This window comes from Asterias rubens, unplaced genomic scaffold (assembly GCF_902459465.1).
Source record: "Asterias rubens unplaced genomic scaffold, eAstRub1.3, whole genome shotgun sequence".
NCBI classification, from domain to species: domain Eukaryota; kingdom Metazoa; phylum Echinodermata; class Asteroidea; order Forcipulatida; family Asteriidae; genus Asterias; species Asterias rubens.
Genome location: NW_022985711.1, coordinates 73,554 through 91,062, shown reverse-complemented (window position 1 = coordinate 91,062; position 17,509 = coordinate 73,554). Strand labels below are relative to the sequence as shown.

The window sequence follows — 17,509 nt, the reverse complement described above, 5'->3', positions numbered from 1 at the left end:
ATACTTGTCTGAAAATGTACTTAGAAATTGTGAATGTATTTTATAGTAGTACATTATGAAATTGGATATATATTTTTCTTGGAATTATGCACTGATCTTTTTCTTTAGATGAAACATATTTGATAATAATAAAGATATTCTGAAATATCACGAATAAAAATATTCCCAGAGTGTAATAGTTTACGTTGACGGCCTTAGACTTTCGTACTACACTACAGTACCTGTACAGAGAAAGAGTCCTATAATAAGGGCCAGCAGGTAGACTGAAAGCCACGATCGCAGACTTGGAACCAATTAGGCGAAGTCAATTACCACAAAGGGCCCGTTGCCACCTACAATTCACAGTCCGTAAGGATGTACGTAGGCATTGGTATACTCCACTAGGAGCCTGGGGCCTTATTCATGAAGCCTTTTCTTCTTAGGCCTTAGAGTAAGCACTTTCGTGTTACTAGTTCGTTCTTTGCGAGTTGCGTCATATTCACGAAGCACTCGCAACTTCAATCAAGTGTGTAAGTCCTTACTTGTGCTACGTGGGGTGTTTTCGGCTTCTTTCAACATTCCTGGGCAACACTTTCGGGCGAATTGAGCTTTATGTCAATAACAACAAGTTTTAATATGTTCTACAATCCTTTCGACATTTTCTCAAACATTGCGAAATTTTGGAGAAGTTACTAACCTTTTTTTGATCACTTTTTAATAAATTCTTCTTAATTTAAATTTTATTTCATCATTATATTAGTTTTTAATAAAAATAATGGGCATTTATGATGCGGCGGTATCCATCTAAACAATGATGATCCTAACTGTTGGATGGGAAATGCTATTCCCCATGGGCGAATAGGTCTTTTTGATCGCCAGTGCGGATGGGAGTAATAGTGAATGTCACGTGAAGTAATTTCCACCAATCAAATGGCCAGTTATATAATGTGGAATATATAGCAACACTTTTAGTTAATAACAACATAATCTAAATACTACAAACTTCGTACCATTACCTTACAATAATTATTATGCAGAGAAAGAACAAAAGAAGCCCACACAGTGTGTTGACTTGAAACACTATGTTGTCTCTGTCCTTACTCTATGTTAGTACCACACAATATAGTTTATCACCCACACCTCTTTAAAATAATTTTGTAACTACTGAAAATATAAACATGTCTTAAAACTAAGAACAACAATTCCTGTTAGTATTATTTACTTTGTTAATATTTACTTTGTTAATAATACCACACCCCTCTAAAAACTTAGTCATTTCAGCCCCCCCCCCCAACAAAAGCAGTATGCTTTGTTCGCAGAAGTTCAAAAACTTACAAATTTCGCTCAAAAAGAAAACAGTAATACAGTTTCCAAATTTGTTTGTTTCTTTTATTGTAGTCACAGGAGACAAACGTTAGTTCTGGGGCCCCTGGAAATACTGGGGGTACTTGAATTTAACTAAAAAACTCTCCACATTTTGTTAACGGTTTTTTTTGCCTTTGCTTGCGTATTGGTTTTGTGATCGTTGCAGAGTACTAGAGTTATGCTGTCGTTTGTGTGAGACTGGGTTTGTTCGTTTGTTTTGTTCTATTCTGGGTGTGTTGGTGAGGTATGTGGTTGCATTTTGCTTTATGTTTCCCTTTTCGCAGTGATTTTTATACAGTGCTGTACTTTTAATGATGTACTTTTAACTATTTAAAAATGTTGTATCATAGTTGCAATTCAGTCTTTATGCTGTGACGGCTTGTGTGAGTAAACCTTTTATCGATCTATCTATCTATATATCTATCTATCTATCTCTAGAAACTATGTAGGCCTCATGCAGTGACGTCATCGCGCCGTCATTGTTGCAGACGAAAATGATGAAAGAGAACAAACACAGCAAACAACAAAACCTATACAACTGATTGCCTATAAACTGATTGTCTGTAAACAAAGCTGTTGCGCGGAGTGTGTCCATAAACTAACCTCTCTTTATGCATGAGGGCGCCCTACTCGGATGATCTCATGTGCTAAAGGTGCGCAATACCTTAGACCTTTACCATGGTGCGGCCATCTTGATTTTATCCAATTCAAATCGATGTTAGCAAACTGAGGCTGGAAGGAGAATGAGTCTGGTTCCTTTTCGTACAATGAATATTAGCAACCGTAACTGTTGTTGGATACAGGGAACATGATCAAGATGGCGGCAGCGTGATATAGATGTTTTTATACATTAGGAAGTCGAATCAGTTTGGATTTAAAGTGCAATTGCCAAACGAGCAATAATTACTCCATTCAGAATAATCAGAGCAATGTATGACACTGTCGTAGTGACCATACCAACGCCATTGTAGTTTGGTTGGGTTGGTTCCGGTTTGGTGACGTCACCCTCGGCTGAAACCAATGAGAAGACATTGGTTGCTTGCTTTCCCTCGATGGTGAAATACACTGTGCCGATTGTTTCATTGTTCGCTTCCATGTCATTCTGATTGGGCACCTGCAAAAAAAAGCAAAACAAAAACATTATGTATCGAGCATTTTTGTAACAGCTCCCTCTAAAGTAACGTAGTTTAAAAAAAAGAGGTATTATCTCACTCAAATAATGAAAAAATTCAGCTGAAGCCTTTTATTATGCGTCCGAAAGCACACAAAGTATTAATACAACAAGGGTGTTTTTTGTTTCATTGTTCTCTCGCAACTTCGATGACCAATTGAGTTCAAATTTTCACAGGTTTGTTATTTTATGCATATGTTGGGATACACCAGGTGAGAATACTGGTCTTTGACAATTACACAACGTGTCCAGTGCCCTTAATGCGGTACATTAAGGTCGTAAGGTCATACCTGAGGTCGTTTACCGCCGTTAACAAAACCAAAGAAATCGAATCCAATGAAGATCAACACGGGGCCTTGTCCTTCGGTGGCTGTCAGGTTGAAATCGTTGAGGGCCGAGTTGGGTGTCCTGACGGTTGCCGATCCATACATTGCTACGGTACCTTTGGCCGTACGGAGAATAATGGTGGTACCTTCTGGAGGTATGTCTTGGGCGAAGTCCTGTGTTTGGTTTTCTCCGATTGTACCGTTGAGCTCGGCGAGTGGAGGCAGCTCAGCAGATTCTGAAAACCCAAACAAATCTCAAGCATTGAAGACTACTTTTTTACAATAATGGGGTGTCATGGCCGAGCTGTTGAGCATCGAATTCAAGTTCTGGGGTTTAGTCATCGGGGTGTGGGTTCGAATCCCGTTCATGACACTTGTGTCCTTAGGCAATACACTTTACTATAATTGCTTCTCTTCACCCAGGAGTATAACTAGGTTCATGCGAGTTTGATATTGTGTTTGAAAAAGCCACAGCACCTCGGGGCTGTATACCCCCCGGGGGCTGAGAAATATTACAGGAGTGTCATAGGCCCAATGACCGGGGCACTATTGTAAAGTACATCGTTAAATGCGCTATTTAAGAACTAGTTAATATTACTAAAATATAAGAAAGACAATTTTAATTCGAAGTTGCACCATTTAATCCAAGAAAGAAGTGACTGCTATGGCAAATGTCTTAACATGAAGGATGACAGAACAACATTATGTCAACACTCGTGGAAAACATGTTTGACTTAATGCTGGCATTCCCATTATTCAGAGAATGTAAACATTTAAAATTCTCAGATTTCTCAGACTTTTAAGGAACATTTCAGAATTGGTAAACAAAAACCTCGTCTGAGATCACAGATTTACATAAAACTTACACGGTATAATGATGACGATAGTAGAAAACATACCTTGAAATATTTCTGTCTGAAATGTCATATTTTATGAGAAATAAGTAAAACTAATTTCCCGTTTGGAGTTCTCGCTCAGTGAGCGTTTTATTCATAAAAAAAAAAAAAAATCGATGTCATGCAAAGTGTAATCGGTTTTCCCTTATTTTCTCGCGACCCAGATGGCTTATCGATCTCAAACCTCTACCGGTTTGTCATGTATATGGTGGATTACTTAAAGTGCTTCCATTAATAGACCAGACATTCATGGTAAATACTTACGATCACATGCGGTATCTTGGAGTGTAGCACCGATGGTTGGGATAGTATAAAATGCTGCAAGTGTAGCGCTGTGTACAGGGGAGGGTTAAAGTGGCTGGGCAGGTTCACAATACAAATCACTGTGGAAAACCACCCATCCTAAGCTAAGACGAATCTTAGTGCTTTGTGAAATCGTACACTTGTCCGTCTTCTTTTCGTTTTTGCATTTTGTCGATCCCATCCATGTTTTCCAGTTTCCAGCGGGTCCCGATAGTGGTTCTTTCCCTGTCCCACTTATATCCCGTTTGGTTTATTTTGTTCCCGTTCGGTTTTTTATTTTCCTCTCCTGTATCGTTTTCAAGTCCCATTTCTTTTCCCCCCTCCCCAGCCCCATTCATTTTTCCCCCAACTCCCTGTCCCACCGTGTGCCCCTTCCCTATCCCGTCCCATGTCTAACCCCGCGCCTCCCGTCCCCGCGATCCCGTGCATTGGCATTGTTCTTTGCTTGCCACTGTTTGCCCATAACTTTTTCCAGTTTCGCGCGGGTCCCGTTTGTGGTTCTTTCCCGTTTGATGGGCTTGATACCCCCCCCCCCCCAAATTCAGTTTAATATTTTCTTGTCCAATGTCCCATTTATTATCATGATAGTCCCTTTTCATTTTTTCAATCCCTACCCCAGCCCTGTTAATTTCCCCGTCATTTGATTTGTGCCGTTTCCCCGTCCCCCGTTTCACAGATGTACCACTTTGTGCCCCTTCCTCCTCTCCCCGTCCCAAATCATGCTGTGACTGTGACATCACAAAGGACGCCTGCACTCAATTCCAAAGTTATACACGCTCGCGCTTTGACTGTGACGTCACAAGCAACACATATCCCCAACCCACGGGTACCCCGAAATTGACCCCACGACGCATCATTTTAGCAGGGTGCGGGCACCATTTAACGGGAAAACAACATGGCAGCGCCAATGCGATTTAAGCGCTGTTATAATATAGATTACAGGTATTGTGACGTTTAGCGCAATCGGTCTATTGGTCGTCGAAGTTGCGAGAAAATAATGGAAAAAAAAAAAAAAACCTTGTTGCATAAGTTGTGTGCTTTCAGATGCTTGATTTCGAGAATTTAGCTGAGGTCTCGAATCCAATTCAAATATTTCATTTAAAAATTACTTCTTTCTCAAAAACTACGTTACTTCAGAAGGAGCCGTTTCTCACAATGTTTTGTACTATCAACAGCTCTCCATTGCTCGTTACCAAGTATTTTTTCTGCACGCTAACAACTATTTTGAGTAATTACCAAGGACCAAGGACGATATCATTATGCAAGTTTTTTTTTTCTCAAAGATATTTGTCATTGTCTTTATTTTGTTTTAGATCTTTAGACATATACACAATGATTACAAGTTGGACAGCCGGGGCTGTCAAGGTTAAAAAAGTATAAAACCTGTCATTTGTGAGATCTTGGTTCAGTATTAGACTGCAGGACTTTCGATCAAAAAGTTATGGGTTCGAATCCTACCAATCTAACCGCTGATTTCACAATGACTAGAATAAGTATTGTAGTATATTGAATTGTTCAAATCATATCCATAGACGTTAAGCCGATATTTGTATGAGAGAGATTGGCTGTTGCAAACTTGGTGTTTATGTCCCCGGCAAACCGGGAAGTTTGTCCAGTTCCGGCTTGACGGGAAATCATATAAACAAACAAACTTTGGACGTTGGAACATTCTTTGCAGACAATTAAGCCCCTTTCACACGAGAGCAATTTAATCAAGGCTCCCTTGCTAAATTGTAGCATGGTTGTAAAATTTTACAAAATGTACCTCGTGTGTGTCCAATTTTTTGGAGTGTCCAGGGTCCCTTTTAAAGTCTTGTCCAACATTGCTACATTTTATCGGAGATCTGGACCTACGACAATAATTATACCTGCTACTTTTACCTAAGAAGTACTAGTGCAAATAAAGCCCTTTTCACACGGCAAAAAAATACATTAAACTGACAAACCCGTAGAGGTTTGAGGTCGAACGGCCATCTGGGTAAAAACGGTCGGAATATTTTACACCAAGGTCTCTATAACATCGGTAGTTTTCAATGGCTTTTCTTGGCTTAATTTTGTAGTTTAATTAGGAATGAAGTTGCCGATTTCCGCAATTTTTGTTCATTTGGACACTATTGGTAATTGGTAATTTGGCATATAAATGCATAAAATGACAATCCTGTGAACATTTGAGCTCAATTGGTCGTCGAAGTTGCGAGATAATAATGAAGAAAAAAAAACACCCTTGTCACACGGTGTTGTATGCTTTCAGATGCTTGATTTCGAAATTTTCGAGACCTCAAATCCTAAATCTGAGGTCTCGAAATCAAATTCGTGGAAAATTACTTCTTTCTCAAAAACTACATTACTTCAGAGGGAGCCGTTTCTCACAATGTGTTATACTATCAATCTCTCCCCATTACACGTAATCAAGTAAGGTTTTATGATAATACTTATTTTGAGTAATTACCAATAGTGTCCACTGCCTTTACACCATTTCGATGCAGTACCGCCAATTCCAAACCTGTGGTAAAAGCGCTCAACTAGAGTGATATGATTAATAGTATCGAACGCTGCCGAATATAGTCTAGCATTACTAAAATGGCCTCTTGACCCTTGTCAACAGCCAGTAGGAGATCATTATATACTTTAAGCAGTGCAGTCTCTGGTTGAGTGGAAACGTCTGTAAGCTGACTGTGCTCAAGCAATTTTCCTCAAGATACAGTCGAAGCTGGTTTGAAACAATTCGTTCCATAACTTTCGCAACAAACAACAGAATTGCAATTTGACGACAATTTTTTAGTTCATTTCGATCCAGACTAGGTTTCTTCAATACAGGTCCAACATGGGATATTTTAAAAGCCTTTGGAACAATACCAGTAGTTAGTGATTGGTTGACAAGTTTTGTAATAAATGGAACAAGTTCGTTGATGCATTCCTTGAGTAGAGTGGTGGTTATCGGGTCAAGGCTGCAGGACTTGGGAGGACTCTCTATTAGGATAGTTTTACGGACTTCATCCTCTGATACCGGATCAAAGTCAATGAACGAAGAGTTGCATGATGACACATTATCCGTATAGGAAGAGGATATCATCCTAATGAAGACACAATACCTTGAACTTTCCAAAGTCATAAGCCAACTGTTGATTGGATTCACTGTCAGGGAGGGCTTGATGTGACGTTGGTGCAGTGAGTTTGTTTACGAACTGGGCATGGAACAGCTGTTTAGTGTTACTTTGCTCTATCTTTGAGGTGAAGTTATGAGACTTGGATTTCATCAGGAGCTGGTTATAGGAGTTACATTGTTGCTAATAACAGTATAATCTAAAATACTACAAACTTCGTTTCCTTCACCTTACAATACTTATTATGCTGAGCGAGAGAGAGAGAACAAAAAGAAGCCCGCACAGTGTTGACTTGAAACACTATGTGTACTTCCACACTTCCACACTCCACACAATTGTTGTTACATATGGTGCGTTCGATAAGCTTCCCTGGGTCGACCCCGAACGATCACACTCGCCCTCTCGTGGAGACGGCATGCACCTCAGGTCAGCCCCAAGTGACCCACTCCACAAGCAGGGCACTGAGGGCTGACCCGGGTGAGCCCCGTCAAAGCTATTCGAATGTACCGGGGCAGACCGGGGTCGACCCAGGGAAGCTAAACGAACGCACCCAGTGTTGAAGAATCTGATTTTCCTTACAGAAGCAAGAAATGCCCACATATAATAAAGTGGATGCAACATAGAGCTGTGTGTGGACGATTGTTAGTCGACATAGTGTTTCAAGTCCCTACATAATCATATGGGTGCGTTTGTTTAGCTTCCCTGGGTCGACCCCGGTGTGTGGCGGTTTTTTTCCCCAGGACGAACGTGTGCAGATATTTACCCACGTTCGTCCTGGAAAAAAACCCCACCACACACCGGGCGGGTTGACACAGGGAAGCTAAACGAACGCCCAATATGTGGACTTCGTTTTGTCCCCAGTCCCACACTTGGAACTTGGTATGTTGAACTTGAACCCCAAACCATAGTCTACTTAATACCAAACAATATAATTTCCTACCGACACCTCTTTAAAATAGTTTTTAATTACTGAAAATATAAACATGTCTTAAAATTAAAAACAGTAATACCTTTTAGTATTATTTACTTTGTAAATAATACCACACCCCTCTAAAAAACTAGTCATTTCAGCCCCCCAACAAAACCAAATTTGGTCGTGTCTTTTATTGTAGTCACATGAGACAAACGTTATTTCTGCGGCCTCTGGAAATACTGGGGGTACTTGAATTTAACACTCAAACTCCCTCCACACTTTTTATAATGCTCTTTTGCGTTTGCTTGAATTTGTTTTGTGAGTGTTGCTGAATATTGGAATAATAATGTATTTTGTGAGACTGGGTACGGCGTGCGTTTTTTGTTCTTTTCTGGGTGGGTGCTGGTGAGGTGTGTGTCTTTGCCATAGGTGTGTGTTTGCATTTTGCTTATTGTTTAAATTTTCGCTAGTACTTTGTTATTCATTGTTGACTTTAAATGATGATCTTTTAACTTTAAAACATGAACAAGATAGTGGCAGCGTGATAAAGCTCGAATTAGTTTAGATTTAAAGTGCAATTGCCAAACGAGCAGTAATAAATGCATTCAGGATGATCAGAGCAATGTATGGCACTGTCGTAGTGACTATGCCAACGCCATTGTCAGGTTTGGTGGTGTCGGGTTGGGTGCCTTCTGGTTCGGTAGTTTCCGGTTGGGTGGTTCCCGGTTCGGTGGCTTCTGGTTTGGTGACGTCACCCTCGGCTGTAACCAATGAGAAGACATTGGTTGCTTGCTTTCCCTTGATGCTGATATACAGTTTGCCGATTGTTTCATTGTTCGCTTTCGTGTCGTTCTGATTAGGCACCTGAAAAAAAAAAAAAAAAAAAAAAAAAAAAAAACATATTTTGTATCGAGCATTTTTGTTTACGGTTCTCTCTGAAGTGAAGTATTTTTTGAGAAAAGATAATTTCTCAATCAAAAATTAATAATAAAACAATTCAGCTGAAGCCTTTTATTATGCATCCAAAAGCACACAAAGTATTAATGCAACAAGGATGTTTTTCTTACATTTTTCTTTTGCAAATTCGATGACCAATTGAGTCCAAATTTGTACAAATCTGTTAAATATTTGGTTCGGAAACAAAACACCAAGTGAGTATACTGGTCTTTGAAAACATTTTCAGTTGAAAGGTTACAAAGTCATACCTGACGTCGTCTACGGCCGAGCAAACTACCAAAGAAGCCTTCTCCAATGAAGATCTCCACGGGGCCTTGTCCTTCGATGGCTGTCAGTATGAAATCGTTGAGGGCCGAGTTGGGCAATTCGAGGGTTGTGGATCCATACATGACTACGGTACCATTAGCTGTTCGGAGAATAATGGTAATACCTTCTGGAGGTATGTCTTGAACGAAGTTCTGTGCTTGGTTTTCTCCGATTGTACCGTTGAGCTCGGCGAGTGGAGGCAGCTCTGCAGATTCTGAAAACCCAAACAAATCTTAAGCATTGAATACTATTTAAAAAAAATAAAAAAGGGTTTCATGGTCGAGCTGTTTAGAGCGTCCGATTAAAGTTCTAGTGGTTAGGTCATCGGGGTGTGGGTTCAACATCAAGTGAAGTAATTGTGTGTCGTAGAGGGAGCGTGGAAAACGGTGTGCCAAGAACGTGGGGGCTCGAATCCCAACCGTGACAATTTTGTCCTTAATTAAGCAAGACATTTACTCATTGCTTCGTCCTTTGGATGGGACGTAAAACCGTTGGACACATCTTTTTATCGAAAAGAGAAGGGGTTCGCCCCGGTGTTCCTGGCTGTGGCAGCTGTATGCGCCCCAGCACCGCGATCGTTTTTTACTATGTTCTCGTGACCCATCAGATGGCTGATCGATCGCAAACTTCTTCAGTTTTTTTATGTAAATCTGGTGGATTACTTGTTAGCAAAGAAATATGTAATGTTCCTTTAAAGGCAGTGGACACTGTTGGTAGTTGTCAAAGACTAGCCTGCACAGTTGGTGTTTCTCCACATATGCATACAATAACAAACCTGTAAAAATTTGGGCTCAATTGGTCATCGAACTTGCGAGATAATAATGAAAGAAAAAACACCCTTGTCACACGAAGTTGTGTGCGTTTAGATGGTTGATTTCGAGACCTCAAGTTCTAAATCTGAGGTCTCGAAATCAAATTCGTGGAAAATTACTTCTTTCTCGAAAACTATGGCATTTCAGAGGGAGCCGTTTCTCACAATGTTTTATACCATCAACCTCTCCACATTACTCGTCACCAAGAAAAGTTTTATGCTAATAATTATTTTGAGTAATTACCGATAGTGTCAACTGCCTTTAATAGACCAAACATTCATGGTAAATACTTACGATCACATGCGGTATCTTGGAGTGTAGCACCGATTGTTGCGATAGCATCAAAATTGCTAACCTCAAACACGTAGGTATCGTTCGGTTTGTTTGCAATAGCGTTCAGCTCAGCCTGATTTATGTTTGCCGTTACACCGATGGCAAAGATGGTAATGTCCTCTTCGCGGGCTCTGTCTGCTGGCACACGGACACGGTCAGCTCCTTGTGATTGACCATCTGTTAGAACAACTGCCACCCGTGGAATACCAAGCTCCCTGGCTCCGTTTGTAACTTTGAAACCTTCATCTACCATGACATTCAAAGCCTCCTCCGTATTAGTACCTCCACCTATGTAATTTATACTACTAATCGCCTGTTGAAGTGAACTTTTATCCGTGTATTGGTTCAAGTGAAACTCGATGTTAACAGAGGAGGAATACTGAATGACTCCAACGCGTGTGCGATCGCTACCAATCTCAAATGAATCGACAACGTCATTTACAAATTGCTTGGACGTCTCGAAATTACTTGATCCAACACTTCCAGAACCGTCAACTACAAAGACCAAATCGATGCCCTTGTTTGTACATCCTGGTGAAATAAAAGAAAATCAACAATTAAAATAGTAACACTGTGATTGTTTAAATGCCCGATTAGTTTCAAGAAAAGTATCTAATAAAATAAATCGCGTGATGACGTGTGTAATAAGTTGACGTGTATAATAGGTTATGTATAACCAGCCTAATGTACATTTAACTTTACTTACCAGCGAAGCTCGCAAAAATCTCAGATAGGCAAGTTTTATTTTTATCTCTGGAAAGATGTTTTGAAATGAAATCAGTCTTCGCCCCCTTGGACTTGATATCTCCACTAATGCCAGTTGGGAGAGGTTTACATGCATTGCAGAGAGTCATGTACATAAGAGTTGTGATTTAGTTGTTGTAAGTTTTATTATTTTATTCTAAAGAGTGCCACCTCTGCTAAAAGAACAAGAAAAAAAAAAAATATATCGCCCTCTTAAATCATCACCCCCTTGAAAAAAACAAAAACAAAAACGCCCTCTTGTTACAGTTGTAATTAACCTACCTGGTAATTCTGCGACTCTTACGGAAAAATACGTCACATTACCAGTAGGAGGATCGTGTGGGTAGTTGTCTCGCCAATAAATTGCTTGTTGCTCCACAGACCAGCCCTGTAGTAACAGAGTTAGAAAAAACAGCAAAAGAAATCACTTGTAAATCTCTTTTTGAGTGTTGGATCTGTGAAAAGAACTATTTTCACAATTTCATAGAGCTGCTCAGCACAAAAATTTGCTTAGCATGATGTTTCTTCCTTGATAAAAACAGGAAAACCTACCAAATTTCCACGTCATTTTCAGGATAAGCAAACAGCTGAATACAAGTAACAAGCAATAATAAACAACAAACGGAAATTTGGTTGGTAAGGAAGAAATTTCATGCAAAGCAAATGTGTGTGCTTAGTAGCTCTAAGGAATTGGGGCTGATGGTTGACAAATCACAGTTTTGATCAGTATGCTCTGATCATCTTAACAATGCACAATCAATTTCTTTCGAGTTGTGTTGGTTCTAAAAAAAAATTGCTTGTTGTTCCAAATTAATATTTATGAGACATTAATGAAATCATAAAACAATGCATATTTCAATACATCATCATATAAAATATAAAGATCAAAGCGAGACGGGCAAAACAAAACCTGTAAAAAACCAACCACACACACACCCCAACAAAAAACCCAACCAACTACCGTCCCCGCAACTACAAAAGGAATTGGTACACTAAGCTTTGCCAATCGCTCACGGCGGAGGACTGTCTTGCTTTAAATAGTGGCTGAAGTGTTTTTTTAAATAATTTAAACGATTAAACATGACTTTTTAAACCTGAAATGTTTTTTTATATTTTTTATTAAATGCGCAAGTATTTTTAAAATGTTTTTTAAGAGACTAGGGGAACCCACCCCGCCCCTAAAAGGGAGCCTTCATTTGCATAAACGTGACATCATGACGGTAACCCGAGCCGTCGGGCCCCCTGGCTGTGCATATAGAGAGGTGTGCACTGTGTGGCCTGGTACCTAGGCGCGTGTAGTTAGGGACCAGACTCTTCTTGCCGACGATATGTTTGAATTCCCGACGTGACGTCGATGGTAGGGGGGCGGTAACAATCCACAAAAGGGGGGGGGGCATGACTTATTCGCTAATTACGCAAGTGAGATATGTCGGGGGAAAAACTAAACACATTTTATTGATGTTCAATACATATATCAGAAATAAATGACAGCAAATATAGCACCCCCTTTAAACTCTACCACCATGCACTGGGTACACAATTCATGAGACTTATGTTATAAGAAATAAGTTTTTATTGTCATTTATTCAGGGAGAGATACCAAACGTACACCCTTTGATAGCCACGATATCAATGCAACTTACCGGTGGGATGATCGGGTTGGCGTTGTGAAGAAATAGACGAGCAGCAAGACCGGAGTACAAAGGTTGGCGGCAGTGTTCCCAAGTAGACTGGACCCAGATTATCCCCAGGTGAGTTGAAATCGCCTCAAATATATCACTGTATCTGTCCATGTTGAACATGCCCACAGTAACATCAAACATAGCACGATCGACACGCCATATCCCACCGTAGTAGTTAGGGTGAGTGAGCTGTGCAGTGCCGAACTGCGTTTCTACCCATGCTATGCGAATCAGAATCCTGTCCTGCGGTTTGAGTAGGCTGGCCTGTTCAACTATTGCTATCTTGCCGATGGTGGCATCCACGACATCGGGACCAAAGGCATCTGGGAGGATGGTGTTGTCCGTACCAGCCAGTGATGATTGCTTGAAGCAAGCGACTATCAAAGATGCCAATAGGGCAACTGCAAAACAGTTTAGAAACACGATCAAAATATTTTTTATTTTAAGATAATAGTTGCTTGTTATATAACGCGCATCCGTTATCAGTGACGCTCAAGGCTTTAACAGCAATATAGGTGTGCTCAAGCGACTGTTTTAATGTCAGAAAGTTGCAAGCCAATTTAAATATATATATATATCAGAATGCTTTGAGATTATTTTAGTGTATTAATAAAATAGGTGTGCTGAAGCTATTGGTTAAATCTCAGCAGGTTTGAAAACAATTTTTCAAATTAATTCTGTGTCGTAAGTAACATGGTATGTGGTTAAACTACTGATTCTCAGCGACTTTGTAGTAAGAAACATGGGTGAGCTGAAGCGACTGGTTTAATGTTAGCAAGTTTGAAGACAAAATTTGGTCAAACTCAGAATGCTTTAAGATTAAATCTGTGGTAAGAAGCATGTAGGTCTGGTGAAGAGACTGGTTCGATCTAAGCGAGTTTGGCGACAACTATGTTCAGAATGCTTTGAGATAAATTCTGTATTAAGAAACATATAGGTGAGCTGAAGTGATTGGTTCAATTTCAGCAACTTTGCAGACAAGCACTTCAAACAGAGAATGCTTTGAAAGTAGTTCTTTACTCAGAAACATAATATGAAGAACCTATAAAATAGTAAACTTGCGGGTACAACAATGTGTAAATCTCTTTTGTATGCGTGTTGGCTTTGAAAAGTGCCGGCGTGGTATCGATGTTTCGAACAGTATACTCTGCCTGTCTTCAGGAGAAACATGTGTGTCAAGCGAATTTGGAGCCTTACTTATGCCCTCATGTTAAAGGTAGTGGACACTATTGGTAATTACTCAAAATAATTATTAGCATAACACCTTACTTGGTAACGAGTAATGGGGAGAGGTTGGTAGTATAAAACATTGTGAGAAATGGCTCCCTCTGAAGTGGAGTAGTTTTCGAGAAAGAAGTAATTTTCCACGAATTTGATTTCGAGACCTCAAGTTTAGAATTTGAGGTCCCGAAATCAAGCATCTGAAAGCACACAACTTCGTGTGACAAGGATGTTTTTGTTTCTTTCATAGTTATCTCGCAACTCCGACGACCAATCGAGCTCAAATTTTCACAGGTTTGTTATTTTATGCATATTATGTTGAGATACAGCAAGTGAGAAGAGTGGTCTTTGAAAATTACCAATAGTGTCCACTGGCTTTAAAAGTCACTAAAAGCTATACAGAACATAATGAATGATACAAACAATCATCGTTTCAATAAGTTAATCAAAAGGAGGGAACTGGAAAAATAAAAAGGCAGATTAATTTGTTTGTTTGCCAAAAGACCCACCTTTTATCAAGCCTATCCCCATGGTTAGTTGAAGACTGTTCTTTAGTGCGGTTTCGTTAATCAGGAGGCTTCCAAAATTAGTGATGACAAAACTATTGCAACTCTTGATTAAATACCCCTGATGGCGCAGTTGTCGATTTGGGGCCCGTTGGTTGGATAGTTGTGCTTATGTACACGAACACACTTTGTGGTCTTTGCTGTGGTTTCAAGAAAAAAAACACGTCTGGTTCCGGGTTCGGGATCTTTGCCAGATGCATTGATATGCTAATTTTTGTTTGTAGTTCCAGTCCTGGTTCGATGTATCGCATTAATTGACACAGTTAGCGCCAATGACAGGATGAATATAAAACGAGAATACATCAATCATTTTTATAGAAACAACCCATATTTATGCCCAAAGGGGAAAACCAACGCGATCAAAGTCCGGACTGAAAACCCAATCTACGTGCAAGGCTCCGGGTGGGATTTCAAAAACAGGGTTAGATTAGTCTTATCTCGAGTTTAGGACGAGTTATTTGTCCTAACTTAGGACTACGTCTTTTACTAAATTAATTTGATTAACTGGTAAATGCTTTTGGACATTGAAATAAATGTTTACAGCTGATTTTTTTCACATCGTGTTATTTGGGGAAAGATTCATTTTCAAGTTGAACTATCACTTTGTACACTCAACTGTAGATCCCGTATATACAATTAATTGACTGTAAATTCGTCAAAATAATCTACTTTTTCATCAATTGAGTGACGTCACAGAAAAAGTTATAGAACTTTGAATTGAATTATTGTTTAGAGTGACCATGCACTTTTAGCCGGTATGTATTAACGGGAGCGGCTTTTCCATGTCACTAGATTCTCTGTTTGCTGTTGAATTCCTTGTCACATGAGGCAACTTTTTACACGGCAACATGAAGCAACCAAATGCAGTGCATACTGGCAAATCATGAGTCATTTCCCAAACTTTATCTAACGATCTCAAAAAAATATATGCGACCATTCAAATAAATGTGAATTTTTGTGTTCTCTTGTTAGAGATTGTCGCAGGAAAGGGGCCAAGTTTCATTGACGGTGGGCCTTGGTTGCCAGTTGTCTGACATGGCCTACGGCTATAGGTATGACGAACATTGTACCTAGTCAATCGCGTCACTCCGAACTTATTTTCAAAGAAAGTTATGACAAGGTTTTTTATTCAAATAAAAGATAAACAAACCCTCTATAGGATATATACAGAGCGCATGAACTTCGGTGAAGCTAAACCTTTATCGACGGCTACAACTTTACAAGCGGAATTCGGAAAAACAGGGATTTGATTTGTCCGTTTTAAATCGGAAATAGTTTTTTTTTAAACCCCCATCCTCAAAACAACTCCTTTTTTTTCAACAGCCAATCACATCCCTGAAAAAACCCACCTGAATATAAACCCAAAACCATTGCACATAGTAACGATAACTGACAATACGCCTGACAACAAATGCCGACAACAAGTTTTAAAGGTTTTGGTAGTTTTTGTACGACACAAAACATGTCCACAGATTTACACAAGACTTATAAGCTATAATAACATAAAACTTAAACGGTTTGAAGATAATGATGGTAGAATTAACAAAGCTTATGGGCAATTCCATGGTTAGTTTCGTTACACTTTTAGCTGCTTAGCACAGCTCGGCGGTCTCCAATATTAATAGAAGCAATACACTTTTTCTATTGTAGCATAGGCACTGTAATTCTTTTTATTTTACTATACAACAATTCTGCGTAACACTTTCATATTTTGCATACATTATTTGATATTTTCTTAGTATTTCTACTGGTTTTTGTATCAACTTGGTGAGAGTTCCATCTGAATTTTATTTTAAACAAGACATTTCTCAAGGATATGGTTATATTTATAAAAGGCTGTCTTTTGGGTTTTGTTTTGTTTCTTGTTTTTAGTGATAATTTTCTGTAGTAACACAGTGAAAAATATATCTCCATGCTATTTATGATAATTATTCGTTTAATGTATTTTGCCTAAAAATTATGCATTAAATGAGCACATGACAACCACTCCAAACGGACTCTAATTGGTCAAATTAAAATGAGGTCATTGATAATAGATCTCTTTGATGTCAAACAATGTAAAAGTGCGCGTGCGCCAGAGAGAACAAAAGAAGCCCGCACAGTGTGTTGACTTGAAACACTATGTGGACTTCCACACTTCCACACTCCACACAATTGTTGTTACATATGGTGCGTTCGATAAGCTTCCCTGGGTCGACCCCGAACGATCACACTCGCCCTCTCGTGGAGACGGCATGCACCTCAGGTCAGCCCCAAGTGACCCACTCCACAAGCAGGGCACTGAGGGCTGACCCGGGTGAGCCCCGTCAAAGCTATTCGAATGTACCGGGGCAGACCGGGGTCGACCCAGGGAAGCTAAACGAACGCACCCAGTGTTGAAGAATCTGATTTTCCTTACAGAAGCAAGGAATGTCCAAATATAATAAAGTGGATGCAACATAGAGCTGTGTGTGGACGATTGTTAGTCGACATAGTGTTTCAAGTCCCTACATAATCATAATTTATGGGTGCGTTCGTTTAGCTTCCCTGGGTCGACCCCGGTGTGTGGCGGTTTTTTTCCCCAGGACGAACGTGTGCAGATAATTACCCACGTTCGTCCTGGAAAAAACCCCACCACACACCGGGCGGGTTGACCCAGGGAAGCTAAGCAACGCACCCAACATGTGGACTTCGTTTTGTCCCCAGTCCCACACTTGGAATTTGGTATGTTGAACTTGAACCCCAAACCATAGTCTACTTAATACCAAACAATATAGTTTCCTACCGACACCTCTTTAAAATAGTTTTTAATTACTGAAAATATAAACATGTCTTAAAATTAAAAACAGTCA

The 17,509-nt window shown here is 39.7% G+C and overlaps 2 protein-coding genes across 2 annotated transcripts; both read right to left on the bottom strand.

Annotated features, from left to right (window-relative positions):
* Positions 1-1,928: 1,928 nt before the first annotated feature.
* On the bottom strand, positions 1,929-4,475 carry LOC117305999. The gene is made up of 4 exons (XM_033790851.1): positions 4,438-4,475; positions 4,002-4,069; positions 2,835-3,077; positions 1,929-2,457 (listed from the first exon to the last, which is right to left on the bottom strand). The coding sequence occupies exons 1-4, from the start codon at positions 4,473-4,475 to the stop codon at positions 2,219-2,221; spliced, it is 588 nt and encodes a 195-aa protein (XP_033646742.1). The 3' UTR covers positions 1,929-2,218.
* Positions 4,476-7,942: 3,467 nt separating this feature from the next.
* On the bottom strand, positions 7,943-14,796 carry LOC117306005 (collagen alpha-5(VI) chain-like). Its single transcript, XM_033790857.1, has 6 exons — positions 14,622-14,796; positions 12,853-13,292; positions 11,492-11,597; positions 10,427-10,996; positions 9,263-9,534; positions 7,943-8,921 (listed from the first exon to the last, which is right to left on the bottom strand). The coding sequence occupies exons 1-6, from the start codon at positions 14,641-14,643 to the stop codon at positions 8,625-8,627; spliced, it is 1,707 nt and encodes a 568-aa protein (XP_033646748.1). The 5' UTR covers positions 14,644-14,796; the 3' UTR covers positions 7,943-8,624.
* Between the last annotated feature and the right edge of the window lie 2,713 nt (positions 14,797-17,509).